The sequence below is a fragment of the Lampris incognitus genome, chromosome 11 (assembly GCF_029633865.1).
Source record: "Lampris incognitus isolate fLamInc1 chromosome 11, fLamInc1.hap2, whole genome shotgun sequence".
NCBI classification, from domain to species: Eukaryota; Metazoa; Chordata; class Actinopteri; order Lampriformes; family Lampridae; genus Lampris; species Lampris incognitus.
Genome location: NC_079221.1, coordinates 23,796,359 through 23,822,705, shown reverse-complemented (window position 1 = coordinate 23,822,705; position 26,347 = coordinate 23,796,359). Strand labels below are relative to the sequence as shown.

Genomic DNA, 26,347 nt, shown 5'->3' with positions numbered 1-26,347 from the left:
AAACACAATAAGATAACATAAATGGAAAAAAAAAATCAGTGTCTTATATGAAGGCAGCTATACCAGTGGTCCCATTGCCAGGATTGGTAGTGTGCGGCACTGAATCTTATATTAGTTAAACCCTTGATGATTGCATTGTCAGAGTCATTGAGCCGGCAAATTAATTTATACATGAGATTTCTTAGAAGAGCCTGAAAGGTATTGACTCCTGCCACCACAAACATTTCTCTTGCACTATACCATCTAGGCCTTCTTAGTAGTATTCTCATAGCATCATTATAAGCTACTTGAAGCTTCTGTAAGCTTGCTTTTTTGTAGTTTGACCACAGGTGTGCAGTATAAAGTGGTGTACAATATGCTCTGAACACAGACATCTTCACACTAACTGAATACATGCCAAACTTGCGTGAGAGCGTGTTTGCTTGAGCATACATCATGCGGTATTGCCTATAAATATCATCATTGTCAGTTTTATTTCATAAACAGAAAAATTCTATGTGAACAATTCTATGTTTAGCTGCAAATATTAAATCATAAATATTGTATGGTCATTTCAAACTTAATTACAATTGAAAATTAAAAACTTTTTTTTTAATGACCTCTCACAGCCCACCTACAGCACCTTCACGGCCCACCAGGGGGCCGCGGCCCACATTTTGGGAATCACTGGAAGTTAGTCATTCTTTAAGACTAAAGACATAAAATATCAAAAGTTTTATATTTAGTTGGATGCGGCTAACAATATTCATAAAATTCATTGACATAAGATCCATTAAAAGGAAACTAGTTGTTGAATGTTTACAGTATTAAATTATGTCTGTCTGGCCTTAACCCAGACAGACATCAAATTAGTGCAACAAGTAAAGCTTCAGCTCACTTTAAAATGGGCTTAAAAGAGAAGTGTTGCCAAAATTTACTCTCATGTTCTTACTTTCTCTTGTGCCCACAGTGTCGCGTTTCTCTAGCCCTCGGCTGACCCCCCGGCTGAGCAGGAAGAGGGCCCTGTCCATCTCCCCGCTGTCAGATGCCAGCATCGACCTTCAGACGATGATCCGCACTTCGCCCAATTCCCTGGTGGCCTACATCAACAACTCCCGCTCCAGCTCGGCCGCTAGCAGCTCCTACGGCCATCTCTCTGTTGGAGGAATCAGGCATGTGGAGTTATATGGAGTTTTATATACATATATATGTGTGTGTTTTTTTGGGGCGGGGGGCGGGGGGGGGTCCTGGCCTTCTATGTACATTCTATGTTGCTCAGGCCTGTACACAATGTGCTGGGTTTGAAAGCAGCTCAGAATCTATACAGCATGGCTTCCTCTCCATTGTAGCCCTAAGTGATGCGCGAGTCGGGTAAGCTTACTAGAAAATATCACGGGTTTGAGCGGGTAGGTCAAAAAGTGACAAAGCAGCATTCTGAGTAAGTTATGAATAATTTACAGAAACATTGCACCCAATAGGCTAGGCTGTGCATCACTAGTGCACCTTCACTTTCCCTCTTTCTGTCACTCTCTCAAATGCACACATGCAAGCAGCTTTATCATCAATTTGCGATTGTGGTCAGTGGATGTGTTTTAGTGTTGGGGCTTCTTATGAGTTTTTCCCTAAGTGGAATCCATAGCTTTTGTTTACACCTCCAAAACTCTTTTTTGGTGTGTGTGTGTGAGAGAGAGAGAGAGAGAGAGAGAGAGAGAGAGAGAGAGAGAGAGAGAGAGAGAGAGAGAGAGAGAGAGAGAGAGAGAGAGAGAGAGAGAGAGAGAGAGAGAGAGAGAGAGAGAGAGAGAGAGAGAGAGAGAGAGAGAGAGAGAGAGAGAGAGAGAGAGAGAGAGAGAGAGAGAGAGAGAGAGAGAGAGAGAGAGAGAGAGAGAAGGGTTTTTAATGAAGGGTTATTTGTTTTGCTACTATTCAACCATAAAGAACAGAATGTGGAACGATTCATCTGTTTATCTAGTAGCCAAGACCCAGATACTATTAGGCTGAGATACAATAGGCTACGCCTTGCAATCACTGTATTATGCTGAGCAAACAGCCCAATAATGAAATAGTGCAACATTGCTCACTTTGCTGTAGCCTAAGCTACATTTGGAGGTTTGCAGGTCGGGTCAGGTTCTGGTAGTTAATTAACGCATGTTATAGCGGATCAGGCGGTCCAGATTGGCTCTCATAATGGGTCGGCTGGATGTGGGTATTAAAAAAAAAAACCTGATCCGTGCGTCACTAAATGCTATATTTCCTGTCTGTCTCAATTATCTTATCTAACCAAGGAAATACTGCCCCCCCCCCCAAAAAAAATGGAATAGTATGTGAAGGATTGGACATGTACAGGTGGTCACTCACACACACACGAGCAAAGGTGCGCACAGTCACACATTGCTTGCAAATACGCACAGTGTGTAAAATTTGCAGTGTGCCAAGACAATGGTAAACCTTGGGCCACTTAAATTTTACACAATACCTCCTCAGTATCCAAAGTGGTTATGTGAAAGATGACAAAAAAGCACCTCCTAACAAGAACTATGCCTTTTTATCATTATCTGAGAAAGCAGGAATACTAGCAAAATAAAACGTTTTTAAGAACCGTAATTTTTGGTGCAATTTTGAATAACTTTGAACATTTTTCTCTATGATATACAGGATTCTCGACATCTAACATAGTTGAAATACCTTAAGAAAGCTACTCTAAGACAACTAATCAAGAAAACAGTTTTCCCTGTATATTATTCAATAAAACAAGCCCTTATCATGTGTGCCTTTAAGTGTCTTGGATATTTTTTTTAAACCTTGTCCCTCTTTTCTGCCCCAGTCCCTCATTCAGTTTCCCCCATCCTATCAACCCGGTGGCCTATCAGCAGCTGTTGTCCCAGCAGAGAGGTCTTAGTGCCTTTGGCCACACGCCTCCCCTCATCCAGCCAGCAGCCTCCTCCTTCTCCGCCCGTCAGCACCCCCTCGCAGGTTCCACTCTGCCCACCTCCCACACCAGCTCCACCTCTGAAGCAAACCAGGTAGGAATATGAGCACCTGTGGCAAGTTAGTACACCAATGTACTGGATATACCTAGGAGTATTTCAATGTTTTCCTCAAGTGAATTTTATGCAAGCTTTCAGTTTGGGAATAAGAGAACCTGAATGACAATGAAAAAAAAAAGAAAAGGAAACTACCTATTCCATCTATATAATCTAAAAAATATTAGGCCATTGGGAAAAAATATTTTTACAATTGTTTTGAATGCATTTTGTGAATTTTCAAATTTCTTCAAATTTAAGTAATTTTTAGACCCTTAACTTTATTTGGTTCTTGATTTTTTTTTCTTCATTTCCTGTGCACAGGAAGAATGTTTATTCGCTAAAAGCCAGCTAATAGAAACGCGTAGTGTTTGGGTTTTATATATTTTCTTTACTTCTCATAACATTTGGAAGGAAACTTGACTTTTGACACGTGTACCGCAAGCCGAAATGAAGGTTTATATCTTCTAGGTATCTATCGTGTGTGTGTGTGTGGAGGGGATGACTCTTAGCTAAGCCCTTTGAGGTAGCATCAAGTAGCCTCTGCAACCACATAGTTCCCTCTATATTTTCCGTTCTTCTCTCAGTCTTTCGCGAACATTCTCAGTGTTGCTGTCTCATCTCACCCACAGTAAACATATACCCACACAAAAGTCAAAAGGTGCACAGTGAGAAACCAATCATTACTGAAGATGAACATTTGCAAGTTGTCCTGAATGAATTAATAGTCAGTTTTTCTTGGCACAGACGTTCACCTATTGCTTATTTCTCTCCCAGGTCAGAAAAATGTTGATGACTCCATATGTTTCGGCTCCCACCATCTTTCTGGTCTGTCTTTATCATTCTGCTGTATACTTAATCCTGGGTCCTAATATAAACTTCCCTCTCACCAAATCACTCCCTCTAACACTACTATCAGCCATCCTGGGTTCTGTTTTGCCATTGTGTAACACATATGCATTATCACACTCTTACAGTACACATTTCAAGTACAGTCGGCTACGCACACACTAGCAAATGTACTTGGCCACATGCGGTGCGCACACGCACTCACACACACACACACACACACACACACACACACACACACACACACACACACACACACACACACACACACACACACACACACACACATACAGTTTTGTTGCGACAGTGATCAGAACCACATGTCCTGGTCGGCCTCTAGCCAAATGGATATAGCTAGTGTTAGTGAAAGCATGTGGGCCCCCTGAAGCGCTGGACTGGCCTGTGGTGACTGGGTGGGATTTGGAGAACCCCCCCACTTCCAATAATCGACCCCCAACCATTCAACCCCCCCCTCCCACACACACACACACACACACACCTCACATTGTACTACAAACACACACACCCACACACACACGTTCCATAATGTACTACATACACACATACATTCAATGCAAAGCTGCTTCACATTTTACATCTTTCTTTTGGCTTCCATTAGAAGTTATGAAGGCCCTATCTTCTTGTCAGTTAGTTGTTAGTCTGTCTCTTGATGTTTGTGGGTCCTTTTTTCTGTCTCTGTGTCTCTGTCTTTATAGCTGTAGGTCTTGTCTTTTCTGTCTGTCCATCCTTCTCTGTCTGTCTGTCTGTCTTGTTGTCTGTTATCTGTCTTTCTTCTCTTTCAGCTGAGTTAAAGATTCTTCAACAAACCAAAGCCCCCCCCCCATACCTCCCCTCCCCTGTTTCCCACAAACCCAGGATAATAACTCTTCTCCTTTCATATTCCCTTGCGGCTTTGGCGATCATAAAGCAGTCTAAACTGTTTAGTCTCAGCGGCGGGTCGCGATCTGACTTATGCGGCCCTGTGCCTGGTGCGGCCCGGACTACTCACATCCCCCAGCGTAGGCTTGCCGAGCCAAGATCAACCCTGTGGTACCCCTCTGACTTTTTTATCAGATCTTCCTGCCTCCAACTCTTCAACCCTCTATTCCACCGACCTGCAAAACAGTAGTTCTAACTGTGGGGAGTGCAGTGGTTAAATGTAATGGACAAGCTGATGGATGGATGGATGGATAGCTTTTTTTTTCATTGTTTGTTTCCATTTCATTTTCTGATTTCATATGCCTCTCATTTACCCCAAATGAATAAATGAAGAACGAATAAATGATCGAACAAATGAATGAGTGGAATCCTCTATTACGGCATAGATCATTTCTCTTTGGTTCCTTTCTTTTCCTTATCAGTTGCTCTGAGTTATTAGGATGTTGTGCCATACTGTACCACAGCTGAACTGGACACAGATGGGGGTTGCCTTCCAGATAAGTAAAAATGGTCTGTTTGCTCACACTGACGCTCTCTCTGTCCCTCTCTCAGAATGCTGGTGGAGACCCAGCTGTAACCAGCACCGTCAACCCCATGATCACCAAGAGGTCAAAGGTTAAGACCGAAGCAGAGGGACCAGTGCCCATCTCACCCTCCTCTCAGGTACAAAAAAATTTAAGAAAGAATTCTTTCAAACAGACAGATAATGGGGCAACCAACACGGGGATCGGCGGTTTGAATCCCTGAGTTACCTGCAGCTTGGTTGGGCGTCCCTACAAACACAGTTGGCCGTGTCTGTGGGTGGGAAGTCAGATGTGGGTATGTGTCCTGGTCGCTGTACTAGCGCCTCCTCTGGTCAGTCAGGGCACCTGTTCAGAGGGAAGGGGGAACTGGGAGGAATAGCGTGATCCTCCCATGTGCTACGTCCCCCTGGTGAAACTCCTCACTGTCAGGTGAAAAGAAGCAGCTGGCGACTCCACATGTATCGGAGGAGGCATGTGGTAGTCTGCAGCCCTCCCCAGATCAGCACAGGGGGTGGAGCAGAGACCGGAACAGCTCAGAAGAGTGGGGTAATTGGCCAGGTACAACTGGGGAGAAAAAAAAGGGGGGGGGCTCAAAAAAAGACCCCTTTTCATGGGTTGTGATTAGTTCGCTTTGTTTCAAATAGTATAGATTTTGTGGGAATTTTTTAAAACTTCAAAGCTCTGAGGAGCTGCATAATTTTTGTTACATATATATAGCTCCCCACAGTGAACCAGAAATATTAACACAGAAACAATCTTCATCAAAGGTGCATCTAACTTGCGCTGAGAAAATTGGTCCCTCACTGATTGCAGTTCCTAATTTGACCATAATTGATTATCAATAATGAATAAGAATGTAGCCTCTATTGATAAGACGTGTTGTCAAGAGCTGTGATCTTGCAACAACTCATTAGGATTTTAAAAAGCAGATAAGATAAGCAAGATGCAAAACAGAACCAAATGCTACTGTACCGTATTGACCACTGATAAAAGTAAAAGATGCATTATGGTTGTTGGTGTGTGTGTGTGTGTGTGTGTGTGTGTGTGTGTGTGTGTGTGTGTGTGTGTGTGTGTGTGTGTGTGTGTGTGTTTTCACACGTGTATGCCTGTGCAGACTAGAATACCCTTATCTAGGGGTTTCTCTGCAACAGTTCTACACATTTCCATGCACACACATGTCTGTACAAGTTTGAAAGCTTTGTCCATTTCTGTTCCCCACCTTTAGGATCATGGAGGGGGTATCTTGGACCTCAGTGAGGAGCTGGACAAAGATGAGTGCAAGCAGGAGCCTGAGGCCATCTATGAGACAAACTGCCACTGGGAGGGCTGTGTCAAGGAATATGACACCCAGGACCAGCTTGTCCATGTGAGTTTCTGGCCCAATTGTCCACCTATCACACTAGGCAAGGCCTTGTGGCTAAAGCAGTGTATAACTGACCAAGACAGTCAAATGCTTAAGTAAAATTTTTTATCCTGAACCAGAAGCAGACTTATTTGGCATTCACAGAAAACTGGGAATTCCTTTCTGAAAAACACCTACAGTCTGAACTTTCTTTGGCAGAAAGCCTTCCAAGCGCTTTATGTCATCAGGGCTATCGTTTGCTGTGGAAATAACCTCTGAAGTATGCCCACAAAACAAACAATCGACACCATTTCCTTTTTTTCTGCGTAAAAAAGTTTTATAAGTTCAAAAAACTCTTCTGCTACTCATTAAAGCCTCTTGATTGAGTCTGGTCAGAGAGCCATCCGGTAACTGATCTTTTCCTGTCGGGTTGACATGCTTTGGGGTTAATGAGCCTGCCGGCTCTCCCGAGCTCAAGCCTGAATGTGCAGCTGTGCCCACCACCATCCCCCCAACCCCACCCTTCCACTCTCTGACCCCTGACCGCTGACCCCTAGCACTCAGAAACACCCCAACCCCCGAAGCCCAAAGAGCTGGCTGTAAATCTATCGTTATACCAGCAGCTCTGGAGCCTTCCAATCCCATGCCCCCCTCCTCCTTCTTTGGTCAGGCCAACCTTACTTCACTTTTCACTGTCAGCAACGATGGATTCTCCTGGCCCAACAGTCAGGGGGCATGTGTCAGCCTTGTGCCGAGACAGAGCGACTCTAACCCGAGTCCCAGTTGACCCAGAGAGGTATATAACGGGGTGGAGGGGGTCGCTATGGGCTACTCATGAAGACCAGAGTCATCTTTAGGAGTCTTTACCCCATATCCCTATCAGTTTCTCTGCCCTCCTTACACCCCCTGTTCCCTTACCCCTATCCCCAAGAGGGCTTGCCATGATTTGTGAGTAGGCTAACATCAAGTCTCTGGGGTGTGAATGGATAAAGTGAGCCAGGGCACACTTCAACCCTTGCTGGCTGAGGGGGAAGGGTGCCAGCAATAAATAACCCAATATATGAAGTCAGCTACGTACGACTGATGTTGTGACATGTTTCAAAAGAAAATACAGTAATGACAAGTGTTTCATATTTACCCCTTGCAAAGCAACCAGAAAACTGGACATGCAACAGCCAGAAGTTTACTGCCAAAACGCCCAACAGTAGTTTAGCACCTCTCCCTACATGCATCCAGGATTACACACGATGTTCTTGCCATACCAGAAAAAAAACTCGCACACCTCGCTGTTAAACTGGTCTCTACTTAACCAGAGTAATCCCTCTCCAAAGGCTCCAAAATTATGGATCTGTAGTAAGAGTGAATACGCTGAAAATAGAGGTCTCTGCTAGGCCACACACCTCTTTCCACTCCTCCTTCAACCGAAATAGATCCGGGCAGAGTCATCGACCACTAAGCCACTCAGCGGGTGGACTTGAGGAGAAGATGGAGGCACGCTCCCTCTATGCTTTTAGCTGGTGAAGAATCAGCCACATAAGTAGAGCATTGTATGCCTTGATGTCCTGAGGAAATGAAGTGTTTCCTCTTGGTGTGTGGATATTTGCATGTGGTGTAGGGGATGAGTGTTTTTAAGTGGGTAACTGTCAAGTGACATGTGTGTGTGTGTGTGTGTGTGTGTGTGTGTGTGTGTGTGTGTGTGTGTGTGTGTGTGCGCGCGCGCGTGTGTGTAACATATGGTAGACTTGGGAGCTAAAATGCCCTGTTTACAGGCATAGTGAAAGGCTAATCTGGAATTACATTACATGTTTGGACAATTCCCACAAAAACAGAAATAATTGAACAGCTTCTATTCTCACATGGTAGACAACTACTTACCAAATCATTTATACTTATTTTAAAGCTGTTGTGTTTTCCTTAAAACAACTAAACAAGTAAAAAAAAAAAACTGACCTAAAGAGTCCACCTAAAAAACTAAGGAGAAAATCAGAAATTTCTCTGCACTTTGCCGAGCATTGTTCGGTACAGACCAAACGTAAATAAATAAATAAAAGAGTGCAGAGCCCCACCAGGAGTATCTCCCCTTCTCTGGTGCTCTGATTTAGGTGAAAAACCAGCTGAGGCGTTAGTACTCAATTGCTGTTTGAAACAGATTTTTCAGAGGTTTTCAATCACTTCAACCACAAGAGGTCCTTGATCATACAGTCATAACTGCACAAAAATTATTAGGCTGACAGGCCCAGTAGTATGCCAGATTAGCAGCGGACAGATATGCGTATGCACGGACAGAAAAAGTGTTTTTCCTGCCATTAAAACAGCCGAATTGACCGAACGGGAAATATGGGGTGGGGGGATAAGTTTTTAATATGCAGCGCTCAAACTAAAAAATAAAAGGTTTGCTATGCAACTATTTTGGCTTAATCTTAACCCTGTTTTTATTTTCTTAACATAATAAAGTTGGGTAAACCGTTTGCGCTCGCATATGCCCAATTCACATCTTCGGTTGTCTCACATTAGGCAGCGACAAGAATATACGGTACCTCCTGTTTTGACAGCAACCTACAGGAAGTTGTTCTTTTAGTATGACTTTCGCTTTCTTTTTTTTTTTGGATTATCAAAATTCTTTTAATAACTTCTGATCATGTTGCTGCCTGATCTGAGTCAGCCGTAGAATGTGAGTCGCGCATGTGCACAGTTGACTTAAATCGGGCAGTGACAGAGCAGTGGTGTCGAGCGAGAGAGTGAATGAAGAGGGGGAGCGGCAGTAGCGATAATTAACATTTTTCAAAGGTTTTGAATCACTGCAACCACGAGGTTCTTCATCATACAGTCAAAACTGCACAAATATTTTTCAGGCTGATGGGTTCAGTAGATTGGCAAGATTTGCTGCGGACACACACACAAACAAACACACACAAACACGACTAAACGCATAATCCCCTGATAACAAAATCCTTACTTGTATGGCAGTATTTTAAACAACTGTTACAAAGTACTTCAGGTAAGTTTAAAAAACATAAAGCACAAAGAGACTGCACTGAATTACATGATTTCAATGTCAGTAAGTGCGACACATGCCACAAAACAGCTAAGGTCAGGAAGTGGATAAAAATTAAAATAGGATAATTATCTTGTTGTCAGGGTGGTTCCATTTATCATGTCAAATAGATTATTGGTTTGTATGTTGACATAAACAAAGAGTACCAGCCAATTTATCTGATGAACTGATTCAGAGGTTGGCATTCAGAAACACCTGAAATGCTCTACTGACCCGCTGATCCAAGTAAAGCGCAAAACAGGGAGGCAAATCGAATGCCTAGTCCACAAGGACAGGAGTATTTTGGAAAACGTAGCTTTTTCTATGTTTTGGCCCTTTATCCTCATACAAACTGCATTTTAGGTCACTGAAAACGAACTTTTTGGAAAACTCCTTCCAGGGTGAAGATTTTCATTAACTCCATTCTCACTGTTCACCATGTAGACAGGGAAAGCGGAGTTTTTGGCTTTTTTTCCCCAGGCTTCTGATTGGCCAACATGTCTTTAGGGTTACGGTTATATCGCTGCCTGTTGGTTTGGCATGCTCTTGACAGAGCTTCCATTGTGTTTTCATTTGGACAGAGATGTTTTTTGTTTTGTTTGTTTGTTTTTGTTTTTTGTTGTTGTTTTTGTTGCATTCGGTCATGTGTGTTTTGTCCGGAGCTAATTTCACATACTACTGGGCCTATTCGCCTAATAATTTTCATGCAGTTACGCCTGGATGATAAAAAACCTCTCATGGTTGTGGTGATTCAAAACTTTTGAAAAACGTTTGTTCTCACTACTGCTACTGCCACTCCCTCCCTCTCTTCATTCACTCTCTAGCTCGCTCGCTCGACCAACGCGCCTGCTACTGCTCCTCCTCCTCCTCCTTCTTCTTCTTTCCGGTAGACTGACTGCCCTCTGAGACCTATATCTTGCAATACAGATCATTAATTTTGAGGAAGTGTACTACTTACCTAGCTCTCTCTTTTTGAAGCACACCGTCACCCAGCAGTGCCCAATGCTGCTCTGTCGCTGCCCAGTCAGAGTCAACCATAGATGTACACTACCGTTCAAAAGTTTGGGATCACCCAAACAATTTCGTGTTTTCCATGAAAAGTCACACTTATTCACCACCATATGTTGTGAAATGAATAGAAAATAGAGTCAAGACATTGACAAGGTTAGAAATAATGATTTGTATTTGAAATAAGATTGTTTTTACATCAAACTTTGCTTTCGTCAAAGAATCCTCCATTTGCAGCAATTACAGCATTGCAGACCTTTGGCATTCTAGCTGTTAATTTGTTGAGGTAATCTGGAGAAATTGCACCCCACGCTTCCAGAAGCAGCTCCCACAAGTTGGATTGGTTGGATGGGCACTTCTTTGAGCAGATTGAGTTTCTGGAGCATCACATTTGTGGGGTCAATTAAACGCTCAAAATGGCCAGAAAAAGAGAACTTTCATCTGAAACTCGACAGTCTATTCTTGTTCTTAGAAATGAAGGCTATTCCATGCGAGAAATTGCTAAGAAATTGAAGATTTCCTACACCGGTGTGTACTACTCCCTTCAGAGGACAGCACAAACAGGCTCTAACAGGTACTATTTAATGAAGATGCCAGTTGGGGACCTGTGAGGCGTCTGTTTCTCAAACTAGAGACTCTAATGTACTTATCTTCTTGCTCAGTTGTGCAACGCGGCCTCCCACTTCTTTTTCTACTCTGGTTAGAGCCTGTTTGTGCTGTCCTCTGAAGGGAGTAGTACACACCGGTGTAGGAAATCTTCAATTTCTTAGCAATTTCTCGCATGGAATAGCCTTCATTTCTAAGAACAAGAATAGACTGTCGAGTTTCAGATGAAAGTTCTCTTTTTCTGGCCATTTTGAGCGTTTAATTGACCCCACAAATGTGATGCTCCAGAAACTCAATCTGCTCAAAGAAGTGCCCATCCAACCAATCCAACTTGTGGGAGCTGCTTCTGGAAGCGTGGGGTGCAATTTCTCCAGATTACCTCAACAAATTAACAGCTAGAATGCCAAAGGTCTGCAATGCTGTAATTGCTGCAAATGGAGGATTCTTTGACGAAAGCAAAGTTTGATGTAAAAAAAATCTTATTTCAAATACAAATCATTATTTCTAACCTTGTCAATGTCTTGACTCTATTTTCTATTCATTTCACAACATATGGTGGTGAATAAGTGTGACTTTTCATGGAAAACACAAAATTGTTTGGGTGATCCCAAACTTTTGAACGGTAGTGTAGGTCACGCATTCGCATGCATGCATGCACGCACATGGTTTCCTCCCCCTCTTCATTTACTCCAGCTCACTCGACCAATGCTGCTCTCTGTTGCTGCCCGATCTAAGTTAACCCTGCGTGACTCGCATCTACGGTTGACTTAGATCGGCCAGCAAGTGTCAAGACGTTATGTAATTGTGTACGAGTCAAGACTCATACAAAAGTCATGTGAACTTGTAAATGTCTCCCGGGAGCAGGAACATGGAGAGTGAGAGATGGGAAGAACAGATGAATGAGTGTGAGAGTAATATGTGAGGGAAGGGAATGAACTAACACACTTGACCACTACAGGAATGAACTAAAAGGTTGAGTGTTGAAAGTTGGGAGTGAGAGAATATGCATTCAGTTCATGCTCATCAAACGCCATGATTAAGAAACGGAAAGTGAAATGGAGATAGGCGCAGTGAGAGAAGGAGAGGATTGTGGGTGTCAATGTGATGGAAACAATCTGTGGTGCTCCTACTCCAAACCTCAATACAATCCACTGTATACTATCCACTCCCCCTGACTTCCCTGTCAACCGATAACTCCTTTTACATCTTAGCCATACTGCCCTATCTTCCTTCTTATGGGAGTAACATGGTGGCGCAGTAGTTAGCGCTGTTACCTCACAGCAAGAAGGTCCTGGGTTCGAACCCCGGGGTTGTCCAACCTTGGGGGTCATCCCAGGTTATCCAATGTGTGGCGTTTGCATGTTCTCCCCATGTCTGCGGTGGGTTTTCTTCAGATGCTCCGGTTTCCCCCACCATCAAAAAAGACATTAATGTTAGGGTTTATATTCCTGTCTGTGCCCCTGACCGAGGCATGGCAAGACGAACTGGAGTTGGTCCCTGGATGCTGCACAGTGGCTACCCACTGCTCCTAGCTAAACAGCTAGGATGGGTTAAATGCAGAGATGAATTTCCCCGAGGGGATAAATAAAGAATCTCAAAATAAAATTTAAAAAAAAACATGCTAACATTTGAACAACTCATACATAAGTAAATGAGAAGTGGATCCTATTTTGCAAATCAGCAAATCATTCACTGCTGATCTCAGCACAGCAGAACTGGAGGAACACTGGATGAACCAAAAATAATAACCTCTGTCTTTATTTTCATTATATAATAAAGCTGGGGAAACCGTTTACACTCGTGGCTCATATCTACGGTTGACTCAGATCCGGCAGTGACATGATCAAAAGTCCTTAAAAGAATTGTGTTAATCCAAAAAAATGCGAAAATTATACAGGAAAAATTTCCTCTAGGTTTCAGTCAAAACAGAAAGTGTTATATAATTCTTGTCGCTGCCCAATCTGAGTCAACTGTAGATGTGAGTCAGGCTTGCATGAGCATAAATGATTTAAATAAATAAATGTTTTTTGGGAAGTGCAAGTTCAAATTAGACTTGGTCACATTCATGCAAGGGTCCTTCTAGGAGGCTGTGTGTCCACAGACTAAAAGGCAAAACATTTTTATTAGGTATATTTTTTAGCTTGAGCACTGCACATTTTTTTCAATATTCCCTGTTCAATCGACTTGGGCGCTGTACAAAAGCCTTATAATGGCAGGAAAAACACTTTTTTTCTGTCCCTGTGTGCACATATCTGTCCGTTGGTAATCTCGAATACTGGGCCTGTCAGCCTAATAATTTTTGTGCACTGTTATGACTGTATGATCAAGGACCTCTTGTGGTTGCAGTGATTCAAAACCTTTGAAAAACCTGTTTTACACTGCAATTGAGGGCTAACTCATCGGCTTGTTTTGGCCTAAGTCTGAGCACCAGAGAAGCGGAGATACACAGGCAGTTCCTCCGTATTTTCCCTTCTCCCAGTAGGTGAAAAAAGGGGTGATCTGTCGCCAAGTCCGAGCACTGGAGAAGGGGAGATACACCTGGCAAGGATCTGCGCTCTACTGAGAGCACTCTTCTAGTTTAAACAGTGCTTGTGTGGACGGGATTTTTTTTTTTTTTTTAAGAATGAAAGAGGGAAAACCCCCATTTTCAAAAATACTCGTGTACGTGTGTGGACTAGGCACAAGTTCCATTGAGCTCACCCAAGGCCCAGTTCCTGAGTCCTTCCAACTGAATCTGGGGAAGTTACATTTCCTCTTGACAAGAACAAGCACACACACTAACATTCACACACACACACACACACACACACACACACACACACACACACACACTGACATGCTACCACGTAGTATACATCTGTCATCTGTTGACAGATGCATAAAAACATCAGCTGCAATTGATTGATGACAGTGTGACTGACAATTTACGTGTGTGTGTGTGTGTGTGTGTGTGTATATATGTGTGTGTGTGTGTGTGTGTGTGTGTGTATATGTGTCTGTCCATCTGTGAGCATGTGAAAACAAGAGGAAACATCCTCTAGTGGGGGAAAACCAAACTCCCTCATTGCTCCGAGTAACATAAAGACAGATTATGGTTTGATCAATTGTCCCTCTATGCCACTTGTGATCAGTGACTAAACTACCTCTCTCTCCCTCCTTAGCACATAAACAATGATCACATCCATGGGGAGAAGAAGGAGTTTGTGTGTCGCTGGGAGGAGTGTTCCCGGGAACAAAAGCCCTTCAAAGCTCAGTACATGCTAGTGGTTCACATGCGTCGTCACACAGGGGAGAAGCCACACAAATGCACAGTAAGACACACACACACACACACACACACACACACACACACACACACACACACACACACACACACACACACACACAGGTATTAGAGAGACTGGTACTGAGCGCCTGGATGGCTGAGTGCTGTATATCTGACTCTATGATTGTACTCATAAGTGTTGTAGTTTAGATAAAAGACTGACTGACTTTCTTTTTTTTTTGCCTAGCTGAATAACTGACTGTTAACTGTAACTGACTTCCTTGACAAACTGACCAGTAAATAAGTAACTAGCAAACTGACTGACTACTGTAATTAAAAAGCTGACTGTCTGGTTGACTAATGCAAGTGAATGGCGGTCAGCTATGGCCGAGGGAGAGAGCAAGTGATTGGCTCCCTGACTGATTGTCTGCCCGACTGATTACTTTAAAGAGACAGTAACGCGTTTCCAACGACGTGTCAAACCAGATAGTAAGGGTTGTAGTTTTCACCTTCAGTCCGCCATTAATGCCATTGGCAGACACTTTTCAGCAGTTTTGGCAGTGTTTCAGAGACACAAAGAAGACTGCTCAGTATTATGACTGCTAATGGTGCATTATCCCCACAACATATGTAAAAAGATGATGTTGAAAATCATGATTGTTTCCATTTAAACAACTTACTGAGAAGCTACCGTATCTCAGAGTGACTGCCTGAGTAACTGAGGACTAGAAGACTGGGGTTTTAGTCAAGCCACCACAGGCAGTCTTTACATCGCTTCTCTTTTGGCAAAGAAAAAATTAACAGCAATAATATAAAATGTTCTTTAGATTCTCTGTGCGCTTACTACCAGCAATGTTTTCTATGTTGATAAATCATTGGGGGTTTACAAAGACTCTCATCCAGTGCACGAAGATCAAATCCAGCGCCTGTTTCCTCAGCTTCAAAGCTGGTTGACAGAGGCTTTTGAGTCCATTAATAACGATGACTTCTGAAGGGGGAGTTCAGAAGGCTGATTGACAGCATGGGAGTCTAATTAAAATCTAAAGACGAGCAAGGGGCCATGGGTCCTTATTAACACTGTACTGTATATTCTCTGTGCACAAATCCCAAATGCATTATCATGCACATTTCAAACTCGATGTCTCTTACTATCTCTCCCTCTCCCTCCTCTGTCTGCCCTCACTCCCTTTTTCTGTCAAATCTTTCTTGCAGGGAGTATATTTGACTTTTATGTCCACTCTTAGGGCTAATCTAATTTGATCTCCTTTCAGTTTTAATATCGCTTATACTCACAAAAGCTTGCTCTGAAGGAATACCAAATTATGGCTTGTACTATGAATACAAAGGCAGGAGACAAGAACAGTTCAACACTTTGTCTCAACAAAGCACCACACACTGCCAGACACAGAGCTCCTCGATACCTCACACTTTGTTTAGATATTTCACATAATTGCCCTTTCTACCAAAGCGTACTGGTGCTTTTTACTTTTGTGTGGTGCACCACAGTAGGTGGGCAAGTTTCCAGCGCTAGATTAAATTTGAAAACTGAAATACACAGAACTGTTTTTTTTTTTTTGGTCTCCCAGCCCTGCTCGCTAACCACTACCAGACGATAGAACACAATACTCACACACTTGATCTGTCTGTGTTTCTGTCTGTCTATCTTCCTACAGTTTGAGGGATGTTCCAAGGCTTATTCTCGTCTGGAGAACCTAAAAACCCACCTCAGGTCCCACACTGGCGAGAAGCCGTACGTGTGTGAACATGAGGGCTGCAACAAGGCCTTTTCTAATGCCTCGGACCGGGCCAAGCACCAGAACCGCACTCACTCCAACGAGGTAAGCTTACATACACACACATTCTCCATCACAGGATCGACTCAGTGGAGAAGATTTCACAGCATTTGGGTTGTTCTCACTTGACCACTACCCTTTTCATTCTCAATGTCCCCTGAAATTTGAACCAATCATGAAAATGTTTGCCATAGTCAGTGTCTGAGAGTTGTAAGTACCAAATAATGGCACTTTAAAATGCTGTTGTTACATATTGCACAAAGAAAGAAAAATAACAGCGCATGAAGTTGAAAATGCTTTGAACCAGTAATTCATTCATACAATGCACACATAAGTGGAGGTGCAATTTTGGCCAATCAAATGTTAATTTGACACATCTATGGGATGAGCTGTGTTTCTCTTTTTTAAAAAGTATTCATGGATTTAAAGCCTAAATCTGTACTTTTCCCAATCTGTCCCTCCCAGGCAGTACTGCAAGAACTGCAAACAAGGTGTAGCAGCTACTGTCGCTCATGTGGTGTAAACTCAGCAGTAAACAGTTTCCACCTTGTAAACATGCCATCCTCAGACCAAAACTATCACAGGCAATCTAATGTATTACAAACTGCATCAAATAATATGGGAGCCCTGTTGTACAGTAATATTGATTATACAGTTGGTAATTACTTGTCTAACAGAAATGTTCCCACATCAACATATGTTTCAATCCTTTTTCCTGCTTGAGTAAGAGCATGAGGGGGCGTCTGGGTGGCATAGCAGTCTATTCTGTTGCCTACCAACATGGGGATCACTGGTTTGAATCCCTGTGTTACCTCCGGCTTTGTTGGGCATCCCTACAGACACAATTGTCCGTGTCTGCAGGTGGGAAGCCGGATGTGGATATGTGTCCTGGTCACTGCACTAGCACCTCCTCTGGTCGGTCGGGGTGCCTGTTCGGGGGGGACTTTTGGGAATAACGTGATCCTCTCATGCACTATGTCTCCCTGGTGAAACTCCTCATTGTCAGGTGAAAAGAAGCAGCTGGCTGCTCCACATGTATCGGAGGAGACATGTGGTAGTCTGCAGCCCTCCCCGGATTTTCACAGGGGGTGGAGCAGCGACTGGGACGGCTTGAAAGTATGGGATAATTGGACGGGTACAATTGGGGAGAAAAAGGGGGGGGGAAGGTTTGCCACTACACCAGTGTTTGTCCTACCCGGATAAAGATTTTAACAGCAGTTTATGGAGAGTGTCAACTATTGTAAAGACACCGCTTAGTATCATGTAACCTGAGCCCATAGTCCAGATGTGATAAAATTACTATGTACTGATGAAGAAAATCACAGATTTAAATATTTCTGACAAGGCACTGTCCATTAAAGACATCTGCAGTTGACCTGCTCCCTCTCCCTCCCCTTGTCATTGTAAAAGTTTTCTAAATTCCCTCCTGGCAGAAACCATACGTGTGTAAGATTCCTGGCTGCACCAAACGCTACACAGACCCTAGCTCTCTCAGGAAGCATGTGAAGACAGTCCATGGTCCCGAGGCCCACGTCACCAAGAAACAACGCGGCGACGCACCCCCGAGACCGCAGCCCCCTAAAGGTAACGGGGAGAACGAGGCTAACGCCAAGCACAGTGGCCGAGGCCTCGAGAGCAGGACCGATGCCAACAGCACCTCCAGAGGAGTGGAGGACTGCCTACAGGTCAAATCTATCAAGACTGAGAACTCTATGGTAAGACTTTATCAGCCACGTAAAGACAGAAGCATGTCTCTGATATCATAGGGGACACAGAAAAAGATCTGGAGGTTATATGTGTGAGTATGTTTGTGTGCATGTGTTTATGTCTGTGTGTGTGGGTAGGTGCCAACACTGTCAGTGCTGAGGAGCTTGAACACCCCCAGTGCTTGCCTCCATCCCCTCAGCCACACCTTCAAAAAATAAAATAAACTATTCTACCAACACGGGGCTCACCGGTTCGAATCCCCGTGTTACCTCCGGTTTGGTCGGGCATCCCTACAGACACAATTGGCTGTGTCTGCGGGTGGGAAGCTGGATGTGGGTATGTGTCTTGGTTGCTGCACTAGCGCCTCCTCTGGTTGGTCGGGGTGCCTGTTCGGGGTGGGGAGGGGGAACTGGGGGAATAGTGTGATCCTCCCACATGCTTCGTCCCCCTGGTGAAACGCCTCACTGTCAGGTGAAAAGAATCGGCTGGCGACTCCACATGTATCGGAGGAGACATGTGGTAGTCTTCAACCCTCCCCAGATCAGCAGAGGGGGTGGAGCAGCGACTAGAGCAGCTCAGAAGAGTGGGGTAATTGGCTGTATACAATTGGGGAGAAAAGGGGGGTGGGTTTAAAAAAAAAAACACATTAGACCGCAAGGTTTCAATGGTGAAACTCATGTGCACTGAATATTAGTAATGTTATATTAGATTTTTTTTCATATGTCGGTAAATAAAAAAACAGCAGAAAAGTTGGTCTAGCAGGTGTGTGGTATTGGTTGTTGTATATTTTGATCCTCGTTTAACTTCAGGAGACTAGTTGAGCTTTTTTTGCCAGGGAGAATATGAGGAAATAGATGCTATATGCACTTTTTGTCTGTCCTTTTAGATAAGCACCCACAACATTTTTCATACGTTGGCACCTCTGTGTGTGTGTGTGTGTGTGTGTGTGTGCGTGCGCGCGGAGGGGTATTGATGTCTTGATATTGATATGTTATTTTTTCTCATGATCCGGTGAGCTCTGCAGTCTCTAAGGTCTTACTCTACTACTTCTGCTGTGTGGCCCCTTTTCCAGAATGAGCTGTCATTGCCTCGTCACCAAATTAACAACTTCTGACCTTTTTTTAAACACATTAATCTAGTCTTGTAACAAAACGGGGGAAAAAAACAAAACAGGTGGGCTCCTGCTCTTCTCACACGTTTCCACTTAACTAACACTGCTCCTAAATGGAAGTTATCACCTGCTGATACTGGCTGTCCCCTTTCCTTAAACCCCCTCTCGTCTCACCACTTGAATGTGCTTCTCTCTCCTCCTTATAACCCTCCTAACGGACAGACTTCTCTGAGGTGAGCATCGCAAGCATCGCTCTCATTTTTAACAACTCAGCATGGGAGATTTTCAAACGTTGCTAAAGAAGCTCCAATCTGCATCGGGACATTACAGCATGACAACAATCATTTTGCCTTTGCATGAAAACCTTTTCCCCCACAAACACTGGCATCAGCTCCTTTGTATGACAGGGGGCATATGTGCATGTAGATAGCCTCGCACGCACAGTCACACATTTGAATTCAGCTAATTCCTCTGTGGGTCATAGATCTGGCAATAGCCTCTGTGGGCTTCTGATAAAAGTCATTGTCACATTAATATTTTAAGGCTGGGAATGTTTTAGCATGTGTGCCGAATGAATAGTGCCAGCTTCAAGCTGTGATTAAGACTCTTTCTAGTTCATTTTGGGCCAGTATAAATTAATGTCACTGCTGGACTGGTGCACACAGAACTCATCCATTATCCACTTGTTTCTTTTTGTAAATAAATCAAACCCATTTGTGATGAATGAGAGCACAGAACTTTAGGCCTACATTCGTCATTACAAAATACTATTACAGTCAGAATTTGATAACTATTTGATATCAGCAGCTTCAGCTTGTATTAGCAGTGAGCATTGCTTTTTTCTCAGCAGGAGTTTTACTAATAGTTTAGAGCTGGTTTATTGAATTTGTTTTGTTTTTGTTTTCCTTTTCGAATAACAACAAGTATTTGATTGTAAAGGGTCTTGGTCCATTGGAAAGTTTACCCATCTAGGATTATTTGTTATAATAAAATTTCTGTAGTTTGATGAGCTACACAAATTTTGACCAACCCCCCCCCCCCTCTCTCAACCAACCCCCTTGTCTTTCCCTGCAGACGTATCAGTCCAGCCCTGGTGGCCACTCGTCATGCAGCAGCGAGCCATCGCCTCTCAGCAGCGCCAACAACAACGACAGTGGGGTAGAGATGGCAATGCACAGTGGGGGCAGCTTCGGGGACCTCAGTGCACTGGACGAGAGCCCCCTAGTGGATTCCACTGTTCCCGCTGGGGGGCCTCAGGCCGGAGTGGGGCTCCAGCTAAGGAAGGCAGGGGGTCACGTAGGTGGAGTCACCATCAAGCTGGAGAACATCAAGAAGGAGAGGCTAAAGACGGTGAGGGACAGCTGCCCCTGGGCCAACTCTGCACCACAGCCGCTGCAGGGCCATCGCAACAACACCAAGCTGCCCCCTATACCTGCTGTCGGTAAGCAAGGAGGAATGATGAGAAGATGTTGAGGATTAGTTAGTCATTTTATCAAGTTAATGTGGCATTTTGTAAGATCTGGAGTGTATACACAACAAACTGAACTCTCTGGCACTTCAATACACAGTGTTATTCAACTGCTATCACCTAAAATGGTCTGGTGCAACAAGCATGGGCAGTATTGTTGCAATACCAGTGAATAGGACATGAGCCTTTATTTGCACATAGGAAATGATGCTCACAACGTGGCATAAAAACAAGCACAGGATTTTAGATGATCCACATGGATTGTTGGAGGTAGAGGTTGCAGCAAAATACATGTGGTCCCTTGCTGAAGAAAAACCATTCATTTAGTTTTTGTTATATTGCACAGCACCTGACTGTGTTCTTTTCTGTGTACTTTAAAAAGAATCTACCAAAATTAGCAAGGTTCCAAATAAATGTTGATATATTTACAATGTACACATTGATGCATGGCTATAGAGGCAATATTCAGCATTTTTCTCTCTTTGTTTTGAAGTTTATACAATTTCTAACATCTAATAATTCCTGTTTCCTTTTGCTGCCAGGATCCCTGCTGGAGAGTTCAAACATGATGAGTAGTTTAAATGGCCCATACCCTGGCCAGCGTATTGGTGACCTTCCCTCCTGTGAGGTGACGGTGCTGAACCAGCTCAACGAGCGTCGTGACAGCACCACCAGCACCATCAGTTCAGCCTACACCTTGAGTCGACGTTCCTCTGGTATCTCACCTTACTACTCCAGTCGCCGCTCCAGTGAGGCCTCCCAATTTGGTGCAAACCGCCACAGTAACATCAGCTCAGCCGACTCCTATGACCCCATCTCCACTGACCTGTCCCGCCGCTCCAGCGAGGCCAGCCAATGTGGAGGTAGTGGTGCTGGCGGAGGAGGTGGCCTTCCAAGCCTCCTCAGCCTGACTCCAGCCCAGCACTACCGCCTCAAGGCAAAGTATGCGGCTGCCATTGGTGGCGCCCCACCTACCCCTCTCCCCAACATGGACCGGATGAGCCTAAGGACCCGCATGGCACTATATGGTGACTCACAAGAGGGGCTGGTCCATTCATTCCATCACCCATCTTCTGGATCTGTACCGCGGCGCTGCAGTGACCTTGGTTATGGTTCCCAGAGCATGATGCCCCATGAGGTGCCTGTCAACCTGCCCCGACGTGCCAGTGACCCAGTGCGTCGACTGACCTTGGACCCCCTGTCCCTTACACAAGTCCAGCGCTACAATAGCATGAACAGCATGAACCCGATGAATCCTCCAACTGCCATAGAGCGTTACCGGGGGCTGGCTATGCAGGGCTACACACGATCTGATGGAAGCTTGCAACGCCACCCGTTCGCCCCCAGGCCACCCAGCATTTCAGAAAATGTCGCCATGGAGAATATGGCAGTAGATGGTATGATGATGGGGGGAGAGCAGGGCGGCGAAGATGACATGGTTCTTCCAGATGATATGGTACAGTACCTCAAGTCTCAGAATGCAGGGCAAGCTGACTATCATTCTAATAGCCATGCCCAGAGCTACCACACAGGCATGGCCCCTCAGCAGCAACCAGTCTACGGGCAGAGGAGAATGGCCATGGTGGATGCCACAATGCCCCAGTTAGGACAGGACCTCCAGTCCTGCCAGATGAGCCCTGGTGGATCCCAGCAGTCCTTCAGCACCACATCAATGAGCATGAACAAGAACAACATGCCTGTGCAGTGGAATGAGGTGAGCTCGGGAACCATGGATGACTCAACCAAGGTCACTAAGCAGCAGCAGCAGCTTCCTCTTAGAGGTAATCTAGCTGTTGTGCAACAGAGACACAACCTTGGTTCTTCCCAGGGACAAGGACCCGGCCTGGGCAGCAACCAGCAAGTCATGCCTATGAGTCAGAACATGGCTCTGCAGGGATATACGCACCGCACCACTCAGAGGATGATGAGCATCTCTCTTCAGCAGCAGAGGCAATGCAACAATGTGAACTTTGGTGACCAGATTAGTCCCCATCAAGTGTTTGGCCAAGATTTGACCGTGAATGATGTGTCCCGAAACACTGGCATGAGACCTACCTACAATAGTATGGTGGAACAGAATAATACAGAGATGCAGAGCTATCGAACCAGGACTCAAGTTAATGGATATCCTCATGTAAATCAAGTGGAGCATCAGCAGAATTACAACAGCCTTCCACAGCAGCAGCCTAGTATCCATAATGGAGGAAGAGCTATGTTACAGCCCAGGCCTCCCATGGAGCCCAAGCCTGCTGCAAGGCAGCACTCAGGGTTCACTCAGCAGAGCCGATTCCCCCAGTCATCTGATTTGAGTCCCAACCATACCAATGACACCTCAGAGGCCAGCCCGAAGAGACCCAGTGGTTCAGCAGCCCACAATGGCACCCCCGATAATCCCAACTCTGCCATGTTTTACACGGCTCAGATCCACATGTTTGAGCCAAACTCTGCCAGCTTTGATACCCCTATGTCCCCCTGTGCTGACCAAGACACTGGCAGCAGCAACACCACTGCTGCGGCCAACATGGCGTCTCCAGGAGTCAACCAAGTTACCAGCAGCACAGTGGACTCTTCCACCAGCGCTCCAGATCATGCTCAGATCGACTTTGACGCCATGTTGGATGACGGGGATCACTCCAGCCTCATGTCTGGCACGCTAAGCCCTGGCCTCCTCCAGAGCCTTTCCCAGAATTCCTCGCGTCTCACTACACCCCGCAACTCTGTCACTCTCGCATCTGTACCAGCAGGGATTGGCAACATGGCCATTGGTGACATGAGCTCCATGCTCACGGCCTTGGCCGAGGAGAACAAGTTTCTCAACATGATTAGCTGAAAGTAATAAGATGCCTCATCCATCCATCAATTCAACCAATCTTTCTACATCAGGAATATAAATATATTTGGACTGTTGAAAAAAAGCACTGATTGAACAATGCAAAACTGGTTATTTCAATAGTTTTTCCCAGTGTCCACTGTATCTTGTACTTATCCAGTAATATTTGCTTCAGAATATTGTATGTTGTGTTATCAAGTTGAAAGTAAATATAGCAAGTGTTAATGAGCATTTTCTATCACTATTTGTTAAGAAGCCATACTTTTTATCCTCAAATATATGATAGACCAGGGTATGAAAACGCATCTACAAATTATTGCCATTCTTATGTACTTGTAGCTGTAGCAACCCTTTACAAGCAGTGCACTGAAAGCAGTCCACAGAGTGCCTTGCTGATGAAATCAACTCTGAGCAACTGAACACAATGAACTGGCATGAAAACAAGGTTGCCAGGAAATGGACATGCTATGGAAATATCAAAATCATATTTTCTCATTTTGACCTTAATGTTTATAGATTATACTGTATTGTACTTGCTTTAAATTATGCTAAGGACTTAACCCTTGCACGTTGGGTTTGATGTTTAAATATGAACCAGTGTGGTTCCACAATATAATGGTCCATAGGTATTAAGTGTTTTTGGGGAGTGGACCAAGCTCTTACAAGATGGCACTGTAAAATCAAATCTTCCATGGTTGCTGTTTGAAACAGAGGCCATAGCGCTCGACGAGTCCATCTCATGAGACAGAATGATAGAGAGGGACATGCCTCTACATCGGTCTGTCCAGGCACACAGACCCCCAAAGTCTGACAAGGAGCATTCTCTAAAAGAATATGCAAGTACCTCTGTGTGTTCTCTGTAGAGATCAAACCCTAATTGATGCTTTCGGAACCCCCCCCCCTCCACACATACACCCAGACCTCCCTTGGGTCCTGGATGAACTGAACAAGTCCACGAAGGGACTCAGACTTTGATAATGAAATCATGTTTAGCGCAGAGCAATGACCTAGCCCCATGACCTTCTCAGTTTTGTTACATATGCTGAAAATGAAAGTAGCCTTTAAAAAATGCGTGTGTGCCCTACTATCCCATTTTTACAGTGCTCAGTGTGTGCGCGTGTGTGTATGTGTGAGTGTGTATATAGCTTTTGTACATTTCAAATACAGTATCTCCTCTTTTTCTGTTTCCAGCCTAACGTCCTGTGTTGTCTCTTCTTTGAAATTGCATAGCTTCCCATCCCTCAGGGCCACATAAAAGCATCACCATTGAACCTCTTCAACCAGCAGCTAATAAAGTCATAGCTGTAAAAAAAAAAACAATGTCAAAAGAATTTATCTGTCAGACATACACAGGGTATAGGTCAACGATTAGAGCCATGTAATTTCATGTTGATTAAGCTGTGTTATAAAAAAAAAGCCATAACATAGCAATGACCCACAGATACAGTACAAAGCTGATCTAAAGATAATCTGTAGTCCATTTTCTCATGCTCCATTTTATTGAGGGCCGTTTCTTCATAGATTAGCTGTAGTGCATAGGCTTAAATAATGGAGGGGCAAACTTTGTTTTCCCTTTGAAGACACATCTTTCATCCACACACACTGAATCTTTGTGCATCATACACAGCTAATGAAAAGATAATGTGATTCTTATGGGGGCTCCCATAGTTTTGTTTTCCCCCCTCAGTCTTTTTTGCCATGGTGGTAAGAGGGGAAAGAAAAATCAAATCATTCCTGATAACCCAGATGTAAAAGAATACTCCAAATGCAAAAAAAAACAAAAACAAAAACAAAAACAAAAAAACGCATAGAAAGCAGATTCTAAAGTTTGCCTGCGTGTTGTCCAAAATTAACATTGGCAGGCAGACCCATGAGGAAACGATTTTGGGAGCCACAAAAAAACAGCATAGCAAGAGTGAGGGAGGAATTTTAGGTTGAGTGAGACAGTGAGGAGAGGAAATTAGACAAGGAGAGAGAGAGGGGGATAGAAAAATAGATGAACCTAAAAGAAACAAGCTAGAACTAAGCTGGAGAGAGAGAAGGGGGATTGGAGATCCAGGGGAAGTTGCACTGAGCGCTAAAGAAAAGAGAACAAATGATTTTGAGCATGACAGCATATTCAGCAGAGGGCCAGTTTGAAGAGAAGCCCACTGATTGCACTTGCCACAGGAATTCCTTATTCTCTCAGAGAGAGTATGGGAGAAAAATAGCCCCGGGGTAAGGAATCACACCAGAGAGGAGAACGGGAAGTTGGTGCAGCAGCCATGCTGATCACAAATGGACTAGACACTTATTAGATAAGCATGCACATGAGGTGAGATGGCGTTCAACGCAGCTCTGAGCCCACAACCAAATGCATAGCAAAGCTAAACAAGGATTTAATTCAATAGTGTGGATATTAAGCTGTCTTTTGTAGAGAAAATGGATGAGGTGTTAAGTGTGCATGTCGAGGCTGTGGCGTATATAAACATATGAGTCAGAGTTCAAAGAGACTGGGATCATAGCATAGCTTCATTTAAGGCAAAGGTGCTTTCCCATACATGCCATTTCACCTGACTATAACTACTCTGACAATGATATCAGTCAAAAAATGGGGTTCCTCCATGCTTGATTGCTTACTGAAATTAAAACTTGATATGAAATATGATATGAAATTATCACATTTTACACAGGATGAGTGTCAGGATCAAGCATGTGTAGGAAGTTTTTTTTAATGCATTCTGTCTCTTAAGCAGTTCAAAGTCTGAGAGAATTACCCTAGTGATTTCACCCCTGGTACTCAAGGACTACAAGTTTAGAGCAATGTGTTGCCACGTTTCAAAAAAACAAAAAAAAAGCCAGCCGAAACTTTAACTTGGCTTTGTGGACTTGT

General features: G+C 44.1%; 1 protein-coding gene across 1 annotated transcript in view; it reads left to right on the top strand.

Moving 5' to 3' along the window:
- gli2a (GLI family zinc finger 2a) overlaps window positions 1-24,660 on the top strand; it is a 110,531-nt gene extending 85,871 nt beyond the window's left edge. The window contains exons 6-14 of the mRNA XM_056289167.1: window positions 950-1,151; window positions 2,801-2,999; window positions 5,340-5,450; window positions 6,537-6,677; window positions 14,463-14,612; window positions 16,240-16,404; window positions 17,793-18,074; window positions 20,252-20,618; window positions 21,188-24,660. Coding sequence (XP_056145142.1) covers window positions 950-1,151; window positions 2,801-2,999; window positions 5,340-5,450; window positions 6,537-6,677; window positions 14,463-14,612; window positions 16,240-16,404; window positions 17,793-18,074; window positions 20,252-20,618; window positions 21,188-23,475 — 3,905 coding nt within the window. The 3' untranslated portion in view covers window positions 23,476-24,660. The remainder of the gene's footprint in view (window positions 1-949; window positions 1,152-2,800; window positions 3,000-5,339; window positions 5,451-6,536; window positions 6,678-14,462; window positions 14,613-16,239; window positions 16,405-17,792; window positions 18,075-20,251; window positions 20,619-21,187) is intronic.
- Window positions 24,661-26,347: the final 1,687 nt, after the last annotated feature.